Source organism: Aristolochia californica, unplaced genomic scaffold, assembly GCF_029961685.1.
Source record: "Aristolochia californica isolate CCGP_79_NKW_82.1479 unplaced genomic scaffold, dmAriCali1.0.hap1 SCAF_6, whole genome shotgun sequence".
Classification (NCBI taxonomy): Eukaryota; Viridiplantae; Streptophyta; class Magnoliopsida; order Piperales; family Aristolochiaceae; genus Aristolochia; species Aristolochia californica.
In genome coordinates, this window is record NW_027182257.1 from 42,998,357 (window position 1) to 43,023,135 (window position 24,779).

Consider the following 24,779-nt stretch of genomic DNA (forward strand, 5'->3'; position numbering starts at 1 on the left):
ACTTTTCTCTTGTGGATGTTTTGATTCCACTACAAATAGAGAGAGGAAGAGGTGTTAAGCATTTTATCATCCTGACACTTTCTCGACCCGACCCAAATGGATCATGAGAGAAACGTAAAGGTGAAGGAAGCAGATTCTTTTTTTTTTTTTTTTGTTTTTTTATCTTTGGTGGCCGACAATATTTCTTCAAACGGGGCATCCAAAAGCGTGGATGATAGTAAAGGCCGACTGAGTATGAGCATGATCCACGCTTTTGGATGATAGTCGGTCTTTACTTATCATCCACTCTTTTGAATGCCCCATTTGAAGAAATATTGTCGGCCACCAAAGATTAAAAAAACAAAAGCATCTGCTTCCTTGACATTTACGTTTCTCTCATGATCCATTATTTACGTTTCTCTCATGATCTCTCATGATCCATTATTTACGTTTCTCTCGTGATCCATTATTGGCCTGCGTCAGATTTGGGTCGGGTCGGGAAAGTGTCTTCCTCTCTCTATTTGTAGTGGAATCAAAACATCCACAAGAGAAAAGTGAGTTCCTCTCTCTCTTAATAATTGAATGGCGTCCACGGAAAAACAGAGACGAGAAAAGTGATTGTCTCAATAATTTAGAGGTTTCGTTCATGATCTCCCTCTTTCAATAATTTAGACGTTTCTATTTTTCGGGGATGCTGATGGGTCAGGGTGGGGTTTTACTTTTTGGGTTTTCTTCCAGTTTCAGGGTCAAGGTTCAGGATAATTTCAATATCTTAAGTATTCTATTTTTTAGTAGAGAGTGGCTAAGATTTAAAGAATAATAGAAGGAGAAATTTTACAACCCTAAATCAATCAAAATTCTAACTTTTTTTTTTCTTTTTGTTGCCAATAACAGATCCTTTAAATTATTGAGACGAAGGGATCCACTCACTTTTCTGTTTTTCTGTTTTTCCATGGACGCCATTCAATTATTAAGAGAGAGAGAGAGAGAGAGAGGAAGTCACTTGTCTCTTGTGGATGTTTGATTCCACTACCTTTAAGAATTGGATTCAACCATCAGATTCTTTTTTTTTATCTTTGGTGGCCGACAATCTTTCTTCAAATGGGGCATCCAAAAGAGTGATGATTCCATAGAAGAGAACAAAGACTGCATTTGCATTCTTACAAGGCCCTTATCTCTAGTAAATACTTTCCCACCTCTATTTTTCTACTTAGAAATCGGTGTTCATTGTGATCTCATCCTGCATCGTTTAAAATTTCTTTTGCTGTTGGTGCTCTTCCTTATCATCACCGAGCCCAAGGAGTTTCTGCTTGATCACTCTCTCCTCTTTGCAACGGTGTCTGCAAAGCAACTTGTGTTTTTTATCCGTAAGTTCGTTTCTCTGTTCTCCATTTTGTGTTTTTGCTTTCTTTGTTTTATACATATCCGTAAGTTCGTCTCTCTGTTCTCCATTTTGTGTTTTTGCTTTCTTTGTTTTATACAGTTGTTACTAAAACAAACAAGACAAACATTAGAAAGAGGGATCAAGGATGGAGATGTTTTCGCTCGTTTTTGAACTTGGGAAGTGCTTATATGTTCCCTTGAAACGCCATTGTTGTTATTTCTTTCACTATGAGAAGAATGTCAATGAATTGAAAAGTGAAGCAGAGTCTCTGTGTACACGGAGAGATGATACAAATAGGCAGCTTGACGAGGAAAGAAGGTCCCAGAGATTGCCTTTACAAGCTGTGGAGGTTTGGAAGACAGATGTGGAGAAGGTTGTTGGGGACGTTGAGAGACTAACCGAGCAGATGAGTACAGAAGAGCACAAATGTCTGATGGGATGGTGTCCCAACTTGAGTTGGCGTTATCGTGTAGGTAAAAGTGCAGCCAAGAAAATGGATCAAGTTAAAAAGCTAAATAACGTTCGGAATGAGTTGGGTGTTGCATTAGCATCTGATGCTCCTCCCGCGGATGTTGTGGAAATTAGGGGGGATCCTATTGTGCCAAATGAGGTGGGCCAGACGGTTATGGAGCAGGTCATGAAAGCTTTGGAAGATGACAATATTAGATCCATTGGTATTCATGGCATGGGAGGCATCGGAAAAACTACCCTCGTTAGAGACATTAACAATCGTATGCAGAAGGAATCAACACTTTTCAATAAGGTTATTATGGTGATTGTCTCTCAAAATCCAGAGTTGAAAACCATCCAAGATCTCATCGCTGAACGTTTAGGAATGGAGCTTAAGAATAAGGAAATCAACTTAAGAGCACATCAGTTGTTCGAAGAGTTAAATAAGCAGAATAGAATTCTGATCATATTTGATGACGTATAGACAAAACTGGAGGTTGTCCAACTGGGCATCCCACGTAAAGATGAGCACAGATGTTGTAAAATTATTCTCACAACAAGGATCAGAGATGTATGTCGTCAAATGGGCACAGATGCAGAGTTCGAAATGAAGCCATTGTTGGACCCGGATTCATGGGTCCTCTTTGAATCAAAAATTGGAGATGTGATTTCAAAAAATCCTAAATTGAGACCTATTGGAGAGGATATTGTAAGGGAGTGCAAAGGCTCACCACTAGCAATTGTTACACTTGGTTCATTATTGGCGAAAAAGGAGGAGCAATATGTGTGGAAAGATGTGTTAAGGAGATTAAGAAGCTCAGATCCAACTGAGCTAGACGGTATTATGTCCCATGTGATTTCAGCCATTAAAGTAAGTTATGATTATCTACGTGATGAAGGAATGAAGTTTTGTTTCTTATTTTGTTCCCTTTTCCCAGAGGACGATAATATCAGCCTAGAGGATTTAAGAGTTTTTGGCATCGGAGAAGGTTTTCTACGCGGTGAAGGAGATTTGCTTCAGGCGAAAGTAAAATTAAGATCGTACATTAGAAGCCTCAAGGATTGTGGCCTATTGTTAGATGGCGATTACAGTAACCATGTGAAAATGCACGATGTGGTGCGGGACACAGCCCGCTATATTGCTTCAAAAGAAGGACATGGATTCATCGAAAAAACAAGAAAGAGCTTAAGAGATTGGCCAGAGCTAGAAAATGAAGAGCATTGCAAACAATTGTCTTTAATGCAAAATGGTAATATTGTGGCATTGCCAGACTCACCCAAGTTTCCACAACTCCGCACTTTATTCCTTACACACTGTATTGGAATAGAGCACATTCCAAACAATTTCTTCCTAGGAATGTCTACACTTGTAAATTTAGATCTTTTCGAGACAAGTTTGGTAACGTTGCCACAATCAATTTCATCTCTAACAAGCCTAAGAACTCTAAGACTATGACAACATTTTAGGCCTCGGTAAGCTACCATACCTAGTGCCAGAGTGGGTCATTTGTTTGATTCAAAAAGTTGAGTGCCTTCAATTGGAGTGGAGACCTGATTTGAAGAATGTTTTACAGTTGGACACTGTGAGTACATTGAAACACTTGAGAATCTCAAATTGTTCGGTTATACAACATATTGCAAACACAGAAGAAGCTCCACTTTCAGACTATGCCTTGGGAAGATTGGAAGTGCTACGACTTGTTAAGTTACCCAGTTTGGAAAAGATTTGCCAAGGGCTGCTACCAGAGAGGTTTGTCATGAACCTCAGGGTTCTAGATATCAAGGATTGTGGTAAACTTTTAAACGCCCTTCCCCATGATCATTTGCAAGCATTACAGTCATTGGAGAAATTGTATCTTCGAAATTGTGATGCAATGACGCATGTTGCCAGCACAACTGAAGAGCCAAGTAGATTAGAAAGAAATGCTTTGGAGCATCTTGTTGAGTTGTCGATTGAGGATATGCCTAATTTGCAAAGAATATGTGATGGGCCAGTTCCAGAAGGATTTATGAAGAAATTAAAACGGCTATGCCTCAGCAGGTGTGGGAAGTTAACAATTGACTTTTCTCGTGACCTAGTGCATTGCATAGACACCATAGAGCTGATTGAACTAGAGGGAATTTATGCAGTGGATAAAATATTTGACTTTTCTTCATATCTGACTTTGCCAAAACCATTGGAAAGATTGAAATCTTTATCACTTACCAATTTTAAAACTTTGACAGTGGTGTTCGGAGGTCCACGATCAACTCATTTCTTTCCCAATTTGGAGTCCTTCACCATTAAAAATTGTCCTGAACTAGTAAGCATATGGTCTTTTGATAATAATGTACCATCGGAAAGGTGTCATGAAGTTGGCGACCTATGCCAGTTGTCAAATGTGGTGAGCAACTCTGATGGGCTGGTACACTTGCACCATTCATTGACTCCTAAGTTGGCACTAAAGCCAGCAGTGTTCCCAAGCTTAAAGAATATTTACATCTCCAGTTGCCACAACTTGAATAAGCTCTTCTCATTGAGCATGGTCCGACATGGCCTCCAAAATTTGCAAGATATAAAGTTAAGTGACTGCGGCCAGTTGAAAGCAATCATAGCAAAGGAGGATGGAGAAAAAGAGGAGGTGGTTCCCTTGGAGAGTTTGTTTCCTCTATTAAGAACCCTCGTGATAAAGGACCTTCCTGAATTTTTGGGTTTTTGCAGTTGGGAGAGATTTCTTGGACCCAGTTCCTTGATAGATATGAGCATAAGAAACTGTCCAAAGCTGGGGAAACATCGTTCTCTGGAATCCTTGCAACAAAGGCAGATGCCTCTGGTACTTTTTGGAAACACATCGAACCTCTCACCTTATTTTCCAATGGTGTTAGTACCAGAATGTAATGTACAATATCTATGGGTTGCTGATTTGAGTGAAATACGATATGTTTTCTGGTTGGAGAAAAGCGTTGCAGAAGCAGGCAGAATCACGTCCACATTCTCCCAATTGATAGTTTTACATCTATATCAACTACCAAAATTGGAAAGCATTTGCGTGGGTTCCCTACCTCTTGGCAGCTTCTTCCAAAATCTAAGGATGCTAACTGTTGTAGGTTGTAACAAATTGAGATACTTGTTACCTCTTGGTCTTGCCCAACAGTTGCGAAATCTGGATTGGTTGAAAGTTGAATCTTGTGAGAGCCTTGAGAAACTAATCTCATATGAGGAGGAGCCCGCAGGATGGACGATGAAAGAGGTGGTGCTTCCTCGGTTGAGATCTGTAATCCTAGGACAACTACCAGAGTTGACGAGTCTCTATAATGAGGAGAGTTTTCTTCAACTCCCATCATTGGAGCGCATCGAAGTGGCTTATTGTAGCAAGCTAAAGCAGCTCTCGTTGGAACCCAATAGCAGCCCCAAGCTTAATGAGATATGTGGAGGAGAAAAATGGCTTCGAGGTTTGGAACAGGAGATGCATATGGAGATGAAGAGGCATTTCAAGCCTCTCTTCCGAGCGACAGCAAGGTATGTAAGAATATTGGATTTGAGTATATTTCCATCATGTGTTTCTTTACTTCATCTACAGTTTTGGAATATCAATTTTATCGATATGAGGTTTCTGTTAGAGTGATTTTATGGAAGTCTTTCCTGTGATTAAAGTCGATACAAAGAAAGCAATTTGATGTTTCTTAATTTTCTTGAAATGTTTGTATTCATTTTGGGGTTTAAATTGATTAATACATTCATCAATATTTAATCATTGTTTATTTTGTGTATGTAATTTGTCTTTTTTATTCAGGATGGAAGAAGCGTCGGAAACAGAAGAAGAAAATCAGGAATAAAGGAAAAGGTTACTCTTACTACTGCCAATTTGGAAAACCATAATAGGTGATGATCATGGCTTAATCCCTCTCTTTGTTAAAATCGTTAAATAATCGTTATTTACTCTTTCTTCAACTACACATTTCCATTTCTTGTGCAGGAAAAACGAAGAGGAAGATGAAAATGAATTGAGTATAAAATGATAATCAGCATGTAACAAAAAACGGAAAAAGAGCGGAGGACGATGATCAAAGCAGGTTGGGCTTTAGTACTCTCATGGACAGGCTTCGGAAAATAAAATAAAATAAAATAGAAAGGTTTCTAGACATTCATTCACCATTTGTCGACATTGATAGGAGTGAATATGGAGGGCAGAAATGTGCTCATATTTTAGGTTTTCTCGACTATGCCTTGTTTCAGACTTTTGTTGCTAAAATTTTAATATTGGGTTTGGAATGATGGATCTTTCTCAAATGCGCTTGATAATTATGTCTTGGAAATTCTCTGGCATTTTAGCATGCAGTTTGTGGGAATGTTGTGCTAATTGATGTTCCGGTGAATTATTTATTGAGAGGAAAAGGGAGCGAACGGGGAGAGCAACCAGACGAGAGGGAAAGAACGGGGAGCGCAGCGCAAACACCAGTCGCACTTGATCAACACGACGACGTTGCTCCAACTCCTATAATATATTTTAATGGACGCCATTCAATTATTAAGAGAGAGGAAGTCACCCGACCCGTCTAATTTATTGAGAGGAAAGGAACCCACTGACTTCTCTCGTCCATGTATTTCATGGACACCATTAAATTATTGCAAGAGAGAGAGTCCCAATTCATTATTCTGTAGATGTTTAACCCAATTCATTCTTCTGTAGATAAACATTAGAAAGAGGGATCAAGGATGCAGATATTTTCGCTCGTTTCAGAACTTGGGAAGTACTTCTATGTTTTCCTTAAACGCCATTGTGGTTATTTCTTTCACTATGAGAAGAATGTCAATGAATTGAGCAGTGAAGCAGAGCCTCTATGTACACAGAGAGATGATACAAATAGGCAGCTTGATGAGGAAAGAAGGTCCCAGAGATTGCCTTTACAAGCTGTGGAAGTCTGGAAGAGAGACGTAGATATTCAGGATATTCAGAGACTAACCGAGCGGATGAGTACAGAAGAGCACTATTGTCTGATGGGATGGTGTCCCAACTTGAGTTGGCGTTATCGTGTCGGTAAACGTGCAGCCAAGATAATGGATCAAAAGCTAAATAACGTTCGGAATGAGTTGGGTGTTTCATTAACATCTGATGCTCTTCCCCCGGATGTTGTGGAAATTAGGGGGGATCCTATTATGCCAAATGAGGTGGGCCAGACGGTTATGGAGCAGGTCATGAAAGCTTTGGAAGATGACAATATTAGACCCATTGGTATTTATGGTATGGGAGGTACCGGGAAAACTACCCTTGTTAGAGGCATTAACAATCGTATGCAGAATGAATCAACACTTTTCAATAAGGTTATCATGGTGATTGTCTCTCAAAATCCAGAGTTAAGAACCATCCAAGATCACATCGCAGAACGTTTAGGAACGGATCTTAAGAATAGGGAAATCAACTTAAGAGCACATCATTTGTTGGAAGGGTTAAATAAGCAGGATAGAATCCTGATCATATTTGATGATGTATGGACGGAACTAAAGGTTGTCCAACTGGGCATCCCACGTAAAAATGAGCACAGATGTTGTAAAATCATTCTCACAACAAGAAATAGACGTGTATGTCATCAAATGGGCACTAATGTACAGTTCGAAATGCAGCCTTTGTCGGAGCGGGATTCATGGGTCCTCTTTGAATCAAAAATTGGAGATGTGATTTCAAAAAATCCTAAATTGAGACCTATTGGAGAGGATATTGTGAGGGAGTGCAAAGGCTCACCACTAGCAATTGTTACACTTGGATCAACATTAACAGAACAGGAGGATCAATCTGTGTGGCAAGATGTGGTAAGGAGATTAACATGCTCAAAGCCAACCGAGCTGGACGGTATTATGTCCGGTGTGATTTCAGCCATTAAAGTCAGTTATGATTATCTAGGTGATGAAGGAATGAAGTTTTGTTTCTTATTTTGTTCCCTTTTCCCAGAGGATGATAATATCAGCCTATAGGATTTAAGAGTTTTTGGCATCGGAGAAGGTTTTTCTACTCGATGAAAGAGATTTGCTTCAGGCAAAAGTAAAATTAAGGTCGTACATTAGAAGCCTCAAGGATTATGGCCTATTGTTAGATAGCGATTACATTAACCATGTGAAAATGCACGATGTGGTGCGGGACACAGCCCGCTATATTGCTTCAAAAGAAGGACATGGATTCATCGAAAAAGCAAGAAAGGGCTTAAGAGATTGGCCAGAGCTAGAAAATGAAGAGCATTGCAAACAATTGTCTTTAATGCAAAATGGTAAAATTGTGGCATTGCCAGACTCACCCAAGTTTCCACAACTCCGCACTTTATTCCTTACAAGCTGTTATGGAATAGAGCACATTCCAGACAATTTCTTCTTAGGAATGTCTACACTTGTAAATTTAGATCTTTTAGGGACTAATTTGGAAACGTTGTCACAATCAATTTCCATCTCTAACAAGCCTAAGAACTCTAAGACTATCTGCACCTGGACTTGTTACATTGGATGTGTCCTCTCTTGGGATGTTGAAGAACCTTGAGATACTTATCAGCACGATTATGGTTACTGTTCCAGTCGAATTAGCAGAACTGACAAATTTGAAGGTTTTAGAACTAAAGCGTATGCATTTGGAATTCATACCGGCAAATCTCTTAAGTAAGTTACATCGCCTTGAAGAGTTATACTTGCACACTGGGCCAATTTATGAAAGAAGGAATGGCGACACTGCTAGTTTGATTGAGGTGGCTTCCTTGAATTGCTTAACCGTACAGGTAGTGAGAGTAAGAGAAGAAGAATTTTTGTGTCAAAACACCTCCAGTCGTTGGAGTCAGTTGCAAGAATTCCAAATTATTTTTGGTGATTTTTTTTCCAATCAGTTATCCCATATATGGCAACATTTTAGGCCTCGGTAAGCTACCATACCTAAACTTATTAGCTTTTTAGCAGATGGATGGTCAGTGCTCACCTATTACTTTTAACTATCCAGCATAAGAGTGGACCAATCAAAGTTGAGTATTTTCCTAAATAAGTTTCTAACTTGGTCATTTTCTTAAATAATTTTTTAATTGGGTAATTTTCTAAAACTTCCCTTTTTATTATATACATGTACAAGGTGGGTGTATATATATGGTATCAAATATTTAAATAAATTTTAGGAATTTCAATTATATGTGCATTATTTAAAACACTATTTTAAATGTATATTGAACTCAACCAGGTAAAAAAACAGAGAGGTATATATATGTCATCATCACCTATGTCACCAATTATTAAGAGAGAGTAAGTGTTAGAAATTCCTTTCGTAACACAATAGGCCGAGTATCAAATTCAGGCCCAAACATAGGAGGAGGAAAAAGACTTACCTCGGGTGGATCCAACAACTTCACAGGTGCGGTGACAATTGGTGCTTCACGGGGTTGAGTAATATCTCCAGTAAACGGCATGAGCGGGCATGGAGTGGTAGGAGGAAATGTAAATCCTGGAGGAGCCTCATGTGAGGAGTAGAAGGAAGTGTCTTCAAAGAAAGTCACATCCCCAGATACCATCAACCTTCAAAGGGTAGGATTATAACAAATATATCCTTTCTGAGTTCGAGAATACCCAAAAAAAAATACACCTCAGAGACTGATGATCAAGTTTACTTTTTTGTGATGAAGTATCATGAACAAAACATGTGCAACCTGTTGAATTTAGGACCACTTTTCCAATATTCCAAGCAAGGGAAGAGGAAAGAAAAAGGAGAAAAGGGGAAGAAGGCTCTTGGGTAGAGAGAAGAAGAGATGAGGAACAAGGTGTGTGCCAAGCAAAGAGAGAGAGATTTACTCAAGAGAGAATTGTAGAACTTGATTAATTCCGAATTACAACACCTCTTTTTATCGTAGAGGAGGTGATAGAGTCCTTATACAATTAACCTTTAAATCTCCTAATTACATTCCAACTCTAACTCTTTAAGATAAGTCTATCATGAAAGGATAACACAATCTAATAGAGTTCTAATATAAGTTGAACTATAACTCTTCTTCAAGAACATGGACATAACGGAGGAGGCCAACTCGTGGCCTTATCCTTGTGGATCCCACACGATCTTCCAGCTCATATTGATAAGATTCCAGCTCGTGGTATCTTTGTGGGTCCCACTTGATCTTCAAGTCTTCTAACTCATTTCAGCTTGTGCTTTTTATCTTCTTAACTCGTGCTAGCTTGGGTGAGGACTCTTCTTGGCATCCCACGTCCTCAAGGTGGGTCCCACCAGCACGTGCACCATGGTGGGTCCCACATTGCAACACAACCAAACACTTTAAGAGGAAGAGAAAAAGGATCTTCACCATGAAACAAAACAAAATACAGAGTTTGATTGCTAAGCACTAGTGAAGGTGACCAATTGATGAGAAAATTTGCTGTAAGAATAGCATGAGGCTAATCAAAGTAGGGTACCTTCATGGAGTAGAGTAGACCCCGAGCAACTTCAAGGATGTGATGATTCTTTCTTTCAGCAACACCATTTTTTGACGGGTATAGGCACATGATGTTTGATGAACAAACCCATTACCCTCACAAAATGATTTAAACTCATTAGACAAATATTCCTTAGCATTATCAGATCTATGGATTTGAATTTTCTTCCCAAATTGCTTCATTACCATTGCATGAAAGATTTTAAAAATAAAAAGGAATTTCTAATATTTCTAAATTATTAAAAAATATTTTAGTTAATTAAAATTGTTACAACACCTTTTATTATCAATTTAAAATATTTATTAACTAAAAAAATAAATGTATCGATAAATTTGTAGGTTTAAAGCCCTCGATGGAAGCATTGAAGCAAAAAATGTTAAATTATGGTCAAGGCACAAAGGAAAGTAAATGTTGTACAATGATGTCAAAGAGATCGTTAATGGGATCCATGGCGTCCCAACATATTTGACATGGGTTCGAAATACTGAAATTATATTTCTTGAACCAAGTTATAGCACACCCAGTTTTTGTAACAACCTTCAGAGGACGAACCAAATAGACTCAAACTGTAAAACAAACCCAACATAGAGGACAAACCTAATTTATTTAGCAAGATAAAATTATGCATTCAACAAGTTTAAAAGTTGTCTCAAGTCTCAGTAGCCAAAGGTACACCTAGCTCATTCATCATCATCCTTCTGCCAAGTAGTTTCATCAATAAGAGAAAAATTAAAATCTCCCAGTGACTCTCATCTGATATCATTACATGACTCCATGCATAATCTACAAAGCCATTCTGGTCCGTCTCCAAGTCTATCCACCCATTACCAATCTGCACACAGTTTTCAATCTTTTTTTCTTAATTTGAAAGCTCTAAATATGATCAATGGAAAGTCGTATATTAATAAATAATTTTACATCAAAATGTCAAAGAATGTTAAAATTCTCATTCTTCTTTTGTCTGATTATAACAAAGGGCCTTGCCTGAAATTTCTTCATTTAGATAAACGTATCGGTCTTGGTCGGAACAACTCTTCCTTCTCTGTTTTGAAAAAGGAAAAGCATATTGAGGCATGAAAGTGAGGGACCATGAAACTAGTGTGACTTCCATTACAAAAAAAGTTAAAGAGGGAGAGAGAGTACTCACTTTTACAGTGTTATCGCAATGAAACTCATCGGCTCTGGTTCTGATGTTTAGCCATTTTCTCAAGACAGTTTTCGTCCATGATGACTGAAAAGGATCAACTTCAATGAGGGGTTCAAAAACCCCACTTCAAGCCCTTGTGTATTAAACCTATATAGATAATAGTTTGTACTAAAAAACAAGTCATGTAAACTTAACAATTCATATCATAAATATACAAACATAAATACTTACTCCTGTGTACGTGGTAATTCTTGTTCTTGGGGACAGGATGTTTCACTAATAAAGTTTCGATTCCTCGTACCTTCCCTTCCATGGGCTCTTTGTCTTGGGACCTTTTCTAAGAAAGGGGGCGACGAAGAGATGAAATGATAGTTTTCGGTTTTGAGAGAGGGGCGGTGAGAGGATGAACAAAGGGGAACGGAGAAGAAGAATGAGAGATGAGGCTGAGACGAAGTCTGGGTTGAGGCGAAGAGAGAGCGGTTGAGAGGGGGGCGTCGAGGGCGAGGCTGAGGCCGAGCAGTGGCAGTAGGAGAGCGGTCGAGGCCGATCGGCGGCAGCAGGGGAGCGGCGAGAGGAGAGGGACCGAGACGAGAGGCGAGGAGAAAGATCGAGGAAGAGATTAGAACGAAAAACATAAGTGAGGGCTTACGTGGCCCTAGATGACAAGGCAAAAGACGGTAATATATAATGATGTGGCAGATTACATGGCAGCTGATGTGTCGGGATTATAACGTGGCAACTTATTTTTTAATCTACTCACGTTACATTGATGATGTGGTGACACATAAGCAGTCAAAGCTTATGTGTTGTATTTAACTGTCTACATGTACAGTGGACGGGTCAAAGTTCGGTATTTTTGCAAATAAGTTGATACGTGTTGTCTTTATTTGTCTACATTTAAAATTCTCTTGTTTGATTTAATCTGCCTCATCTCCTTTGTTGGCCGAGTTAATGGTAGTTCAACGAGTCTAGTCTGTTTCTAGCATATCTTCAAATTCTTTTTTTCGCTTGCTCCATTGCAGAAACATTAGGGAAGCTGAGAGAGAGAGGTCCCTATTTGAATTTAATTTGTCGGGTTAACTAAATATCAAGCAACGAAGCTATGAACCAGTGAATTATCTACCCGGACAAGGTTAACTCAGTACCAGCAAGTCAACTCAAACCTAAGTCAACTGACTCTGTCAACTTGCTTCTTGCTTCGATTATACGGGTCCAAGTCTGGAGTTCTATACCGATTTCTTTCAAGCTCAGCTGGGTCACTTTTTAGGATTTTCGTCATTTGGTACATGTTATTTGGGCCCAGACCCAATTGAGCATTAAGAAAAGTTAATATTTGCTTATGAGGAAATGAAATCAAAGTCCTTTGATGTACGTTTTCTTGGAGACTACAAAAAGATACTTATGAAGTTATGGGATTCTTACCTAAATTTTTTGCCTTTTAATTTTTTAGAACAAACTTCTTCCTGTCTCTTAATATGGCTACATCTAATTCAAAAATATTATAATAAAATATCAATTTATATATTAATTTAAAAAAATCTTCTTATATTCTAATTAACACATTTTTATTATTGATTTAAGATATTTTATAATTTAAAAACTCAGTAAACAAAATCATTTTTATTTTTTAAGATCTTATTTGTGGGTAAATGTTTATTACCTTATATTTATTATAAAAAAATAAAAAAAATTATATATTAATTATTAAAAAATATCTTCTAATTTAATTAACACCTTTCATTATTGATTTAAGATATTTTATAATTTAAAAATATTTTAAAAAATTGTTTCTTCATATTCTTCAAGATTTTTTAAAAATAAAATGATTTGTCAAGTCAAAGATTTTTTAAATCAATAATGAAAGGTGTTAATTAGAATAGAAGAAGATTTTTAATAATTAATATATAAATTTTAATTTTATTATAATTACATGGTAACTGACGAGGCATGACAGTGATGAATCCAATGACATGTCAGCAACTTGGTATTTGACGGTGATGTGGTAACTTCTAATTTTGTATGCCGACGTAGCAGATGGTGTGGTGCCACATCGACAGGAAAAGCTCACCAATTACTTTTAACTATCTAGTGGAAGAGTGGATCAATCAAAATTGAGTATTTTTCTAAATAAATTTTTTATTTGGTAATTTTTTTAAATAATTTTTTAATTGGGTAATTATCTAAAATTTCCCTTTTTATTATATATATGGTATCAACCTAGGTTAAACTATTTTAAACATATATTGTCCTCAACCTGGGTCAAACTCGAATTTGAACTCAACAAGTAAAACTCAAGAAGTAAAAAACAGACAGGTGCAATGATAGTTTTTGGTTTTGATAGAGAGGGCGACGAAGAGATGAAATGATAGTTTTCGGTTTTGAGAAAGGGGCAGCGAGAGGATGAACAGAGGGGAACGGAGAAGAAGAATGAGAGATGAGGTTGAGATGAAGTCTGGGTTGAGGCGAAGAGAGAGCGGTTGAGAGGGGGGTGTCGAGGGCGAGGCCGAGTAGCGGCAGCAGGGGAGCAGTCGAGGCCGATCGGCGGCAGCAGGGGAGCGGCGAGAGGAGAGGAGCCGAGACGAGAGGCGAGGAGAAAGATCGAGGAAGAGATTAGAACGAAAAACATAAGTGAGGGCTGACGTGGCGGGCGCTTACGTGGCCCTAGATGACAGGGCAAAAGACGGTAATATATAATGATGTGGCAGATTACATGGCAGTTGATGTGTCGGGATTATAACGTGGCAACTTATGTTTTAATATACTCACGTTACACTGATGATGTGGCGACACGTAAGCAATCAAAGTTTATGTGTTGTCTTTAACTGTCTACATGTACAATGGACCGGCCAAAGTTCGGTATTTTTGAAAATAAGTTGATATGTGTTGTCTTTAATTGTCTATATGTAAAATTCTCTTGTTTGATTTAATCTGGCTCATCTCCTTCATTGGCCGAGTTAATGGTAGTTTAACGAGTCTAATCTGTTTCTGGCATATCTTCAAATTCTTTTTTTCGCTTGCTCCGTTGTAGAAACATTAGGGAATCCGAGAGAGAGAGGGCCCTTTTTGAATTTAATCTGTCGAGTTAACTACATATCAAGCAACGAAGCTATGAATCAGTGAATTATCTACCCGGACAAGGTTAACTCAGTCCCAGCGAGTCAACTCAAACCTAAGTCACTTGTTTTTTGCTTTGATTATATGGGTCTAAGTTCGGAGTTCTATACCGATTTTTTTCGAGACTCGGCTTTGTTCTTGTTAGGATTTTCATTATTTGGTACGTGTTATTTGAGCCCTGGCCCAATATTCGCTCAGGAGGAAGTGAAATCAAAGTCCTTTGATGTACGTTTTCTCAAGACTACAAAAATATACTTATGAAGGATTCTTACCTAAAATTTGTGGCTTTTAATCTTTTAGAACAAACAAGTAAAAAAGAAACAATTAAATTATCGAAAGAGAGAGAACCGTCGTCTTTTTCCGCGGAACTTCCCGATGCGCTGTGCGCCGCCCGACGAAAGCTCCTCTAAATTATTGAGACGAAGGGACCACTCACTTTTCTCGTCTCTGTATTTCCATGGACGCCATTCAATTATTAAGAGAGAGGAAGACACCATCCCTATCCCACTGACTTTTCTTGTCCATTTATTTCATAGACACCATTATATTATTGTAAGAGAGGAGAGAGAGAGAGAGAGTCACTAGTCATTGTTCTGTTGTTCTGTTTGACTCTATACATGTGGAAAGAAACCCACTGACTTTTCTCCTCTCTGAATTATTGAGACACTCACTTTTCTCGTCTCTGTTTTTCCGTGGACGCCATTCAATTATTAAGAGAGGGAGGAACTCACATTTCTCTTGTGGATGTTTGATTCCACTACAAATAGAGAGAGAAAGACACTTTCCCGAGCCGACCCAAATCTGACGCAGGCCAATAATGGATCATGAGAGAAACGTAAAGGTAAAGGAAGCAGATGCTTTTTTGTTTTTTGTTTTTTTGTAATCTTTGGTGGCCGACAATATTTCTTCAAATGGGGCATCCAAAAGCGTGGATGATAGTAAAGGCCCGACTGAGTATGAGCATGATCTCAGGTATTCGCTAAAAGAGACTAACCAGTAGATCCTTAGAAGAGAGAACAAAGACTGCATTTGCATTCTTACCAGACCTTTCTCTCTACTAAATACTTTCCCACCTCTATTTTTCTCCTAAAAAATCGGTGTTCCTTGTCATCTCATCCTGCATCGTTTGAATTTCTTCTGCTATTCGTGCTCTTCCTTATCATCCTCAATCCACCAGTTCCCACTTATTCTATTTTATACTAGAGAGTAGCTATATTTAAAGTATAATACTAGCTCAACATTAACAAAACAGGAGGATCAATATGTGTGGCAAGATGTGGTAAGGAGATTAAGACACTCAAAGCCAACTGAGCTACACGGTATTATGTCCGGTGTGATTTCAGCCATTGAAGTCAGTTATAATTATCTACGTGATGAAGGAATGAAGTTTTGTTTCTTATTTTGTTCCCTTTTTCCCAGAGGACTATAATATCAGCCTACAGGATTTAAGAGTTTTTGGCATCGGAGAAGGTTTCCTACGCGATGAAAGAGATTTGCTTCAGGCGAAAGTAAAATTAAGGTCGTACATTAGAAGCCTCAAGGATTGTGGCCTATTGTTAGATGGTGATGACATTAACCATGTGAAAATGCACGATGTGGTGCGGGACACAGCCCGCTATATTGCTTCAAAAAAAGGACATGGATTCATCGAAAAAACAAGAAAGGGCTTAAGAGATTGGCCAGAGCTAGAAAATGAAGAGCATTGCAAACAATTGTCTTTAATGCAAAATGGTAATATTGTGGCATTGCTGGACTCACCCAAGTTTCCACAACTACGCACTTTATTCCTTACACACTGTTATGGAATAGAGCACATTCCAGACAATTTCTTCCTAGGAATGTCTACACTTGTAAATTTAGATCTTTACAACACTCTTTTGGTAACGTTGCCACAATCAATTTCATCTCTAACAAGCCTAAGAACTCTAAGACTACCTAATCATGATACATTGGATGTGTCCTCTCTTGGGATGTTGAAAAACCTTGACATACTTATCAGCACGAATAAGGTTATTGTTCCAATAGAATTAGCAGAACTGACAAATTTGAAGGTTTTAGATCTAAAATGTGTGCATTTGGAATTGATACCGACAAATGTCTTATGTAAGCTACATCGCCTTGAAGAGTTATACTTGGACACTATGGCACATTATCAAGGAAAAAGGAATGACGACACTTGCTATTTTGATTGAGGTAGCTTCCTTGAACTGCTTAACCGTACTGGAAGTGAATGTAAGAGAAGAAGAACTTTTGTGTCAAAACATCTCCAGTCGTTGGAGTCAGTTGCAAGAATTCAAAATTATTTTTAGTGATCATTTTCTTGTCGATTATACGGGTCCAAGTCTGGAGTTCTATACCGATTTCTTTCGAGCTCAGTTGGGTCACTTTTTAGGATTTTCATCATTTGGTATATGTTATTTGGGCCCAGACCCAATTGAGCATTAAGAAAAGTTAATATTCGATTATGAGGAAGTGAAATCAAAGTGCTTTGATGTACGTTTTCGTGGAGACTACAAAAAGATACTTATGAAGTTATGGGATTCTTACCTAAAATTTGTGTCTTTTAATCTTTTAGAACAAACTTTTTCCGGTCTCTTAATATGCTACATCTAATTCAAAAATATTATAATAAAATATCAATTTATATATTAATTTAAAAAAATCTTCTTATATTCTAATTAACACATTTTTATTATTGATTTAAGATATTTTATAATTTAAAAACTCAGTAAACAAAATCATTTTTCTTTTTTAAGATCTTATTTGTCGGTAAATAATTTTTTAATTGGGTAATTATCTAAAATTTCCCTTTTTTATTATATACGTGTACAAGGGTGTATGTTAATTAGAATAGAAGAAGATTTTTAATAATTAATATATAAATTTTAATTTTATTATAATTACATGGTAACTGACGAGGCATGACAGTGACGAATCCAATGACATGACAGTAAAAGCTCGCCAATTACTTTTAACTATCTAGTGGAAGAGTGGACCAATCAAAATTGAGTATTTTCCTAAATAAGTTTTTAACTTGGTAATTTTTTTAAATAATTTTTTAATTGGGTAATTATCTAAAATTTCCCTTTTTTATTATATACGTGTACAAGGGTGTATATATATGGTATCAACCAAGGTTAAACTATTTTAAACATATATTGTACTCAACCTGGGTCAAACTCGAATTTGAACTCAACGAGTAAAACTCAAGAAGTAAAAAACAGACAGGTGCAATGTCATCATTACCTGCGTCACCAATTAAATTTTTGAAAGAGAGAGAACCGTCGTCTTTTTCCGAGGAAATCCCCGATGCGCTGTGCGCCGACCGACGGAAGCTCCTCTAAATTATTGAGACGAAGGGACCCGTTCACTTTTCTCGTCTCCGTATTTCCATGGACGCCCATTCAATTATTAAGAGAGAGGAAGACACCATCCTTATCCCACTGACTTTTCTTGTCCATGTGTTTCATAGACACCATTAAATTATTGTCAGAGAGAGAGAGAGAGAGAATCACTAGTCATTGTTCTGTATGACTCGAAATATGTGGAAAGAAACCCACTGACTTTTCTCCTCTCTGAATTATTGAGACACTCACTTTTCTCGTCTCTGTTTTTCCAAATTATGGTCATTGTTCTGTTTGACTCGAAATATGTGGCTATTGAAACGACAAGTCCTCTTCCAAATGAATATCAAAACCCAACAAGGACTGCATTTGCGTTCTCTCTATTAAATGCTTTAACCTACTTTCCCTTGTATTCGATGGACACCATTAAATTATTGAAAGAGGGAGATGAATCCAACTCCTCTAAATTATTGAGACGAAGGACCCATTCACTTTTCTCGTCTCTGTTTTTCATGGACGCCATTCAATTAATAAGAGAGAGAGAGAGGAAACTCACTTTTCTCCTCACTTTCCCGACCCAACCAAATCTGACGCAAGCCAATAATAGATCATGAGAGAGAGCTCCTTTCCAGCTCCTCTAAATTATTGAGAGCAAGGGACCCACCGGCTTGGGATCTTCTTAGAAGAGAACAAAGACACTGCATTTGCATTCTTACAAGCCCTTCCTCTCTAGAAAATACTTTCCCACCTCTATTTTTCTGCTTAGAAATCGGTGTCCCTTGTCATCTCATCCTGCATCGTTTGAAATTTCTTCTGCTGCTGCTCTTCATTATCATCCTCAATCCACCGAGCCCAAGGACTTTCTCCTTGAGCACTTTCTCCTCTTTGCAACAGTGTCTACGAAGCTACTTGTGTTTTTTTATCCGTAAGTTGCTCTCTCTGTTCTCCTTTTTTTTTTTTTTTGCTTTCTTGTTTTATACAGTTGTTACTAAAACAACAAGATAAACATTAGACAGAGGGATCAAGGATGCAGATATTTTCGCTCGTTTCAGAACTTGGGAAGTACTTATATGTTTTCCTTAAACGCCATTGTGGTTATTTCTTTCACTATGAGAAGAATGTCAATGAATTGAGCAGTGAAGCAGAGCCTCTATGTACACAGAGAGATGATATAAATAGGAGGCTTGATGAGGAAAGAAGGTTGGGGAGATTGCCTTTAAACGCTGTGGAAGTCTGGAAGAGAGACGTAGATAAAGTTGTTCAGGATATTCAGAGACTAACCGAGCAGATGAGTACAGAAGAGCACTATTGTCTGATGGGATGGTGTCCCAACTTGAGTTGGCGTTATCGTGTCGGTAAAAGTGCAGCCAAGAAAATGGATCAAGTTAAAAAGCTAAAAAACGATGGGAATGAGTTCGGTGTTTCATTAACATATGAAGCTCCTACCCCGGATATTGTAGAAAGTAGGGGGAATCCTATTGTGCCAAATGAGGTGGCATCGATGGTTATGCAGCAGGTGATGGAAGCTTTGAACGATGACAATATTAGATCCATTGGTATTCATGGTATGGGAGGCATCGGAAAAACTACCCTCGTTAGAGACATTAACAATCGCATGAATGAATCAACACTTTTCAGTAAGGTTATTATGGTGACTGTCTCTCAAAATCCAGAGTTGAAAACCATCCAAGATCACATCGCTGAACGTTTAGGAACGAAGCTTGGGTATAGTGAAATCAACTTAAGAGCACATCAGTTGTTCGAAGAGTTAAATAAGCAGAATAGCATCCTGATCATATTTGATGACGTATGGACAGAACTGGAGGTTGTCAAACTGGGCATCCCAAGTAAAAATGAGCACAGATGTTGTAAAATCATTCTCACAACAAGGAATAGACGTGTATGTCATCAAATGGACACTGATGTAGAGTTTGAAATGAAGCCTTTGTCGGAGCTGGATTCATGGGTCCTCTTTGAATCAAAAATAGGAGATGTGATTTCAAAAAATCCTAAATTACGACTTATTGGAGAGGATATTGTAATGGAGTGCAAAGGCTCACCACTAGCAATTGTTACACTTGGATCAACATTAACAAAACAGGAGGAGCAATATGTGTGGAAAGATGTGTTAAGGAGATTAAGAAGCTCAGATCCAACTAAGCTAGACGGTATTATGTCCAATGTGTTTTCAGCCATTAAAGTCAGTTATGATTATCTAGGTGATAAAGGAATGAAGTTTTGTTTCTTATTTTGTTCCCTATTCCCAGAGGACCATAATATTGACCTGCAGGATTTAAGAGTTTTTGGCATCGGAGAAGGTTTTCTACGCGGTGAAGGAGATTTGCTTCAGGCGAAAGTAAAATTAAGGTCGTACATTAAAAGCCTCAAGGATTGTGGCCTATTGTTAGATGGCGATTACAGTAACCATGTGAAAATGCACGATGTGGTGCGGGACACAGCCCGCTATATTGCTTCAGAAAAAGGACATGGATTCATCGAAAAAACAAGAAAGGGTTTAACAGATTGGCCAAAGCTAGAAAATGAAGAGCATTGCAAACAATTGTCTTTAATAGAAAATGACGAAATTGCAGCATTGCCAGACTCACCCAAGTTTCCACAACTCCGCACTTTATTCCTTACAGGCTGTTTTGGAATAAAGCACATTCCAGACAATTTCTTCCTAGGAATGTCTACACTTGTAAATTTAGATCTTTACAGGACTCGTTTGGTAATGTTGCCACAATCAATTTCATCTCTAACAAGCCTAAGAACTCTAAGACTACCTAATCTTCATACATTGGATGTGTCCTCTCTTAGGATGTTGAAGAACCTTGAGATACTTATCAGCAGGAATATGGTTACTGCTCCAGTAGAATTAGCAGAACTGACAAATTTGAAGGTTTTAGATCTACGATGTATGTATTTGGAATCGATACCGGCAAATGTCTTAAGTAAGCTACATCGCCTTGAAGAGTTATACTTGGACACTATGGCACATTGTCACGGAAAAAGGAATGACGGCACTGCTAGTTTGATTGAGCTAGCTTCCTTGAACTGCTTAACCGTACTGAAAGTGAATGTAAGTGAAGAAGAACTTTTGTGTCAAAACATCTCCAATCGGTTGAGTCAGTTGAAAGAATTCAAAATTATTTTTGGTGATCATATTCTAAGAGGTTATTTCAAATATGACAACATTTTAGGCCTCGGTAAGCTACCATACCTAGTGCCAGAGTGGGTCATTTGTTTGATTCAAAAAGTTGAGTGCCTTCAATTGAAGTGGAGACCTGATTTGAAGAATGTTTTACAGTTGGACACTGTGAGTACATTGAAACACTTGAGAATCTCAAATTGTTCGGTTATACAACATATTGCAAACACAGAAGAAGCTCCACTTTCAGACTATGCCTTGGGAAGATTGGAAGTGCTACGACTTGTTAAGTTACCCAGTTTGGAAAAGATTTGCCAAGGGCCGCTACCAGAGAGGTTTCTCATGAACCTCAGGGTTCTAGATATCAAGGATTGTGGTAAACTTTTAAACGCCCTTCCCCATGATCATTTGCAAGCATTACAGTCATTGGAGGAATTGTATCTTCAAAATTGTGATGCAATGACGCATGTTGCCAGCACAACTGAAGAGCCAAGTAGATTAGAAAGAAATGCTCTGGAGCATCTTGTTGAGTTGTCGATTGAGGATATGCCTAATTTGCAAAGAATATGTGATGGGCCAGTTCCAGAAGGATTTATGAAGAAATTAAAACGGCTATGCCTCACCAGGTGTGGGAAGTTAACAATTGACTTTTCTCGTGACCTAGTGCATTGCATAGACACCATAGAGCTGATTGAACTAGAGGAAATTTATGCAGTGGATAAAATATTTGACTTTTCTTCATATCTGACTTTGCCAAATCCATTGGAAAGATTGAAATCTTTATCACTTACCAATGTTAAAACTTTGACAGTGGTGTTCGAAGGTCCACGACCAACTCATTTCCTTCCCAATTTGGAGTCCTTCACCATTAAAAATTGTCCTGAACTAGTAAGCATATGGTCTTTTGATAATAATGTACCATCGGAAAGGTGTCATGAAGTTGGCGACCTATGCCAGTTGTCAAATGTGGTGAGCAACTCTGATGGGCAGGTACACTTGCACCATTCATTGACTCCTAAGTTGGCACTAAGGCCAGCAGTGCTCCCAAACTTAGAGAATATTTCCATCTCCGGTTGCCACAACTTGAATAAGCTCTTCTCATTGAGCATGGTCCGACATGGCCTCCAAAATTTGAAAAATATAGAGTTAATTGATTGCGGCCAGTTGAAAGCAATCATTGCAAAGGAGGATGGAGAAAAAGAGGAGGTGGTTCCCTTGGAGAGCTTGTTTCCTCTATTAAGAATCCTCAAGATAAAGGACCTTCCTGAATTTTTGGGTTTTTGCAATTGGGATAGATTTCTTGGACCCAGTTCCTTGATATTGATGAGCATAAGAAACTGTCCAAAGCTGGGGAAACATCGTTCTCTGGAATCCTTGCAACAAAGGCAGATGCCTCTGGTACTTTTTGGAAACACATCGAACCTCTCACCTTATTTTCCAATGGTGTTAGGACCAGAATGTAATGTACAAGAACTACGGGTTGCTAATTTTAGTGAAATACGACATGTTTTCTGGTTGGAGAAAAGCGTTGCAGAAGTAGGCAGAATCACGTCCACATTCTCCCAATTGAAAGTTTTACATCTATTTCAACTACCAAAATTGGAAAGCATTTGCGTGGGTTCCCTACCTCTTGGCAGCTTCTTCCAAAATCTAAGGATGCTAAATCTTGTAGGTTGTAACAAATTGAGATACTTGTTACCTCTTGGTCTTGCCCAACAGTTGCGAAATCTGGATTGGTTGACTGTTGGGTCATGTGAGAGACTTAAGAAACTAATCTCATATGAGGAGGAGCCCGCAGGATGGACGATGAAAGAGGAGGTGCTTCCTCGGATGAACTATCTTGTCCTACTACACCTACCAGAGCTAACAAATCTCTACAGTGGGGAGAGTTTTCTTCAACTCCCATCATTGGAGTACATCCAAGTGGCTTACTGTAGCAAGCTAAAGCAGCTCTCGTTGGAACCCAATACCAGCCCCAGGCTTAGAGAGATATGTGGAGGAGAAAAATGGCTTCGAGGTTTGGAACAGGAGATGAATCAAGAGATGAAGAGCCATTTCAAGCCACTCTTCCGAGTGAGAGCAAGGTATGTAAGAATATTGGATTTGAGTATATTTTCATCATGTGTTTTATTACTTCATCTACAGTTTTGGAATATCAATTTTATCGATATGAGGTTTCTGTTATAGTGATTTTTTGGATGTCTTTCCTGTGATTAAAGTCGATACAAGGAAAGCAATTTGATGTTTCTTAATTTTCTTGAAATGTTTGTATTCATTTTGGGGTTTAAATTGATTAATACATTCATCAATATTTAATCATTGTTTATTTTGTGTATGTATTTGTCTTTTTTATTCAGTATGGAAGAAGCGTCGGAAACAGAAGAAGAAAATCAGGAATAAAGGAAAAGGTTACTCTTACTACTGCCAATTTGGAAAACCATAATAGGTGATGATCATGGCTTAATCCCTCTCTTTGTTAAAATCGTTAAATAATCGTTATTTACTCTTTCTTCAACTACACATTTCCATTTCTTGTGCAGGAAAAATGAAGAGGAAGATGAAAATGAATTGAGTATAAAATGATAATCAGCATGTAACAAAAAACGGAAGAAGAGCGGAGGACGATGATCAAAGCAGGTTGGGCTTTAGTACTCTCATGGACAGGCTTCGGAAAATAAAATAAAATAAAATAGAAAGGTTTCTAGACATTCATTCACCATTTGTCGACATTGATAGGAGTGAATATGGAGGGCAGAAATGTGCTCATATTTTAGGTTTTCTCGACTATGCCTTGTTTCAGACTTTTGTTGCTAAAATTTTAATATTGGGTTTGGAATGATGGATTTTTCTCAAATGCGCTTGATAATTATGTCTTGGAAATTCTCTGGCATTTTAGCATGCAGTTTGTGGGAATGTTGTGCTAATTGATGTTCTGGTGAATTATTTATTGAGAGGAAAAGGACCCACTCACGTTTGACTCTGTAAAGAAGATAAAGAACTTTTCCCAGCACATTTGGGAAATTCGCTGGGATTCTTCCAACGAATTTTGTACGAGCTTCAGAGGGATTAGGGCAGCACATCCTTGCTTGAAAGAAACTGTTACCATACATTAAAGAGGCGATCTAAGGAGACCTTATCAACAACACCAGAGAAGAGGAAGAAAACGAATCATAACAAAATCATGGAAAATTAAACAAAACAACGAATTTACCGTTTTTAACCTCCCTCGATAACGAAAGATGAATATGAAAAACTAAAGTAGTAGACTGGATCTGACCAGAAGAACTCCTCATCCCGTGCGTCGCATAGCTGAGAAAAAGACGACTTGATTCACTCTCGTAAGAACCGCTCCTGTATTCCATCTTTCCCCTGCACTTGTTCTTCTTTGCAGCTTTGAGTTTTCACTCTCTAATTAGGAAGAACGAACCGAAGCAAGGATGAAAAACTAAAGTAATAGACTGGATCTGACTAGAAGAACTCCTCATCCCTCGCCACCAATTCTGTGGCCGCCGCTCGATTTCTTCCCCTTAGTCTACCTTTAGCTTTGTTTCTGTCACCGCCGTCTCCATCGTAGCATATTATCCCCGACGAAAGTTCCTCGGCCGAAAACCAAAACCAATACCTAAGTTACGGTGAGAAATAATTTCTCTCCACCCTCCCGTTACGAAGATAATTTCGCACGTACGAGATCATAAAGTAAAAAAAAAAAAAATTCTTAAATTCTCCTTCCTCATTGCTTTTGAAGAAATTTAAAATACATTTTAGTAGAAATAAGTTTCTAGGGAGTATTAGTG

At 38.1% G+C, this 24,779-nt stretch overlaps 2 protein-coding genes and 1 pseudogene across 3 annotated transcripts; all 3 read left to right on the forward strand.

The window, feature by feature from the left end:
• The first annotated feature begins 841 nt into the window (after positions 1–841).
• Positions 842–6,472, forward strand: LOC137967197 (probable disease resistance protein At5g63020; annotated as a pseudogene).
• A 138-nt stretch (positions 6,473–6,610) lies between these two features.
• On the forward strand, positions 6,611–8,316 carry LOC137935464 (probable disease resistance protein At5g63020). Its single transcript, XM_068780114.1, has 2 exons — positions 6,611–7,673; positions 7,792–8,316. The coding sequence occupies exons 1-2, from the start codon at positions 6,765–6,767 to the stop codon at positions 8,314–8,316; spliced, it is 1,434 nt and encodes a 477-aa protein (XP_068636215.1). The 5' UTR covers positions 6,611–6,764.
• Positions 8,317–18,772: 10,456 nt separating this feature from the next.
• On the forward strand, positions 18,773–23,945 carry LOC137967212 (disease resistance protein At4g27190-like). 2 transcript variants are annotated; one of them, XM_068813716.1, is made up of 3 exons: positions 18,774–23,069; positions 23,343–23,431; positions 23,526–23,945. In XM_068813716.1, exons 1-2 carry the CDS (start codon positions 18,865–18,867, stop codon positions 23,383–23,385), a joined length of 4,248 nt encoding a protein of 1,415 aa, XP_068669817.1. In that variant the 5' UTR covers positions 18,774–18,864; the 3' UTR covers positions 23,386–23,431; positions 23,526–23,945. The 2 variants fall into 2 exon arrangements, with proteins under 2 accessions (XP_068669818.1, XP_068669817.1); XM_068813717.1 differs by lacking the exon at positions 23,526–23,945 and having other exon boundaries at positions 18,773–23,069; positions 23,343–23,432.
• Positions 23,946–24,779: the final 834 nt, after the last annotated feature.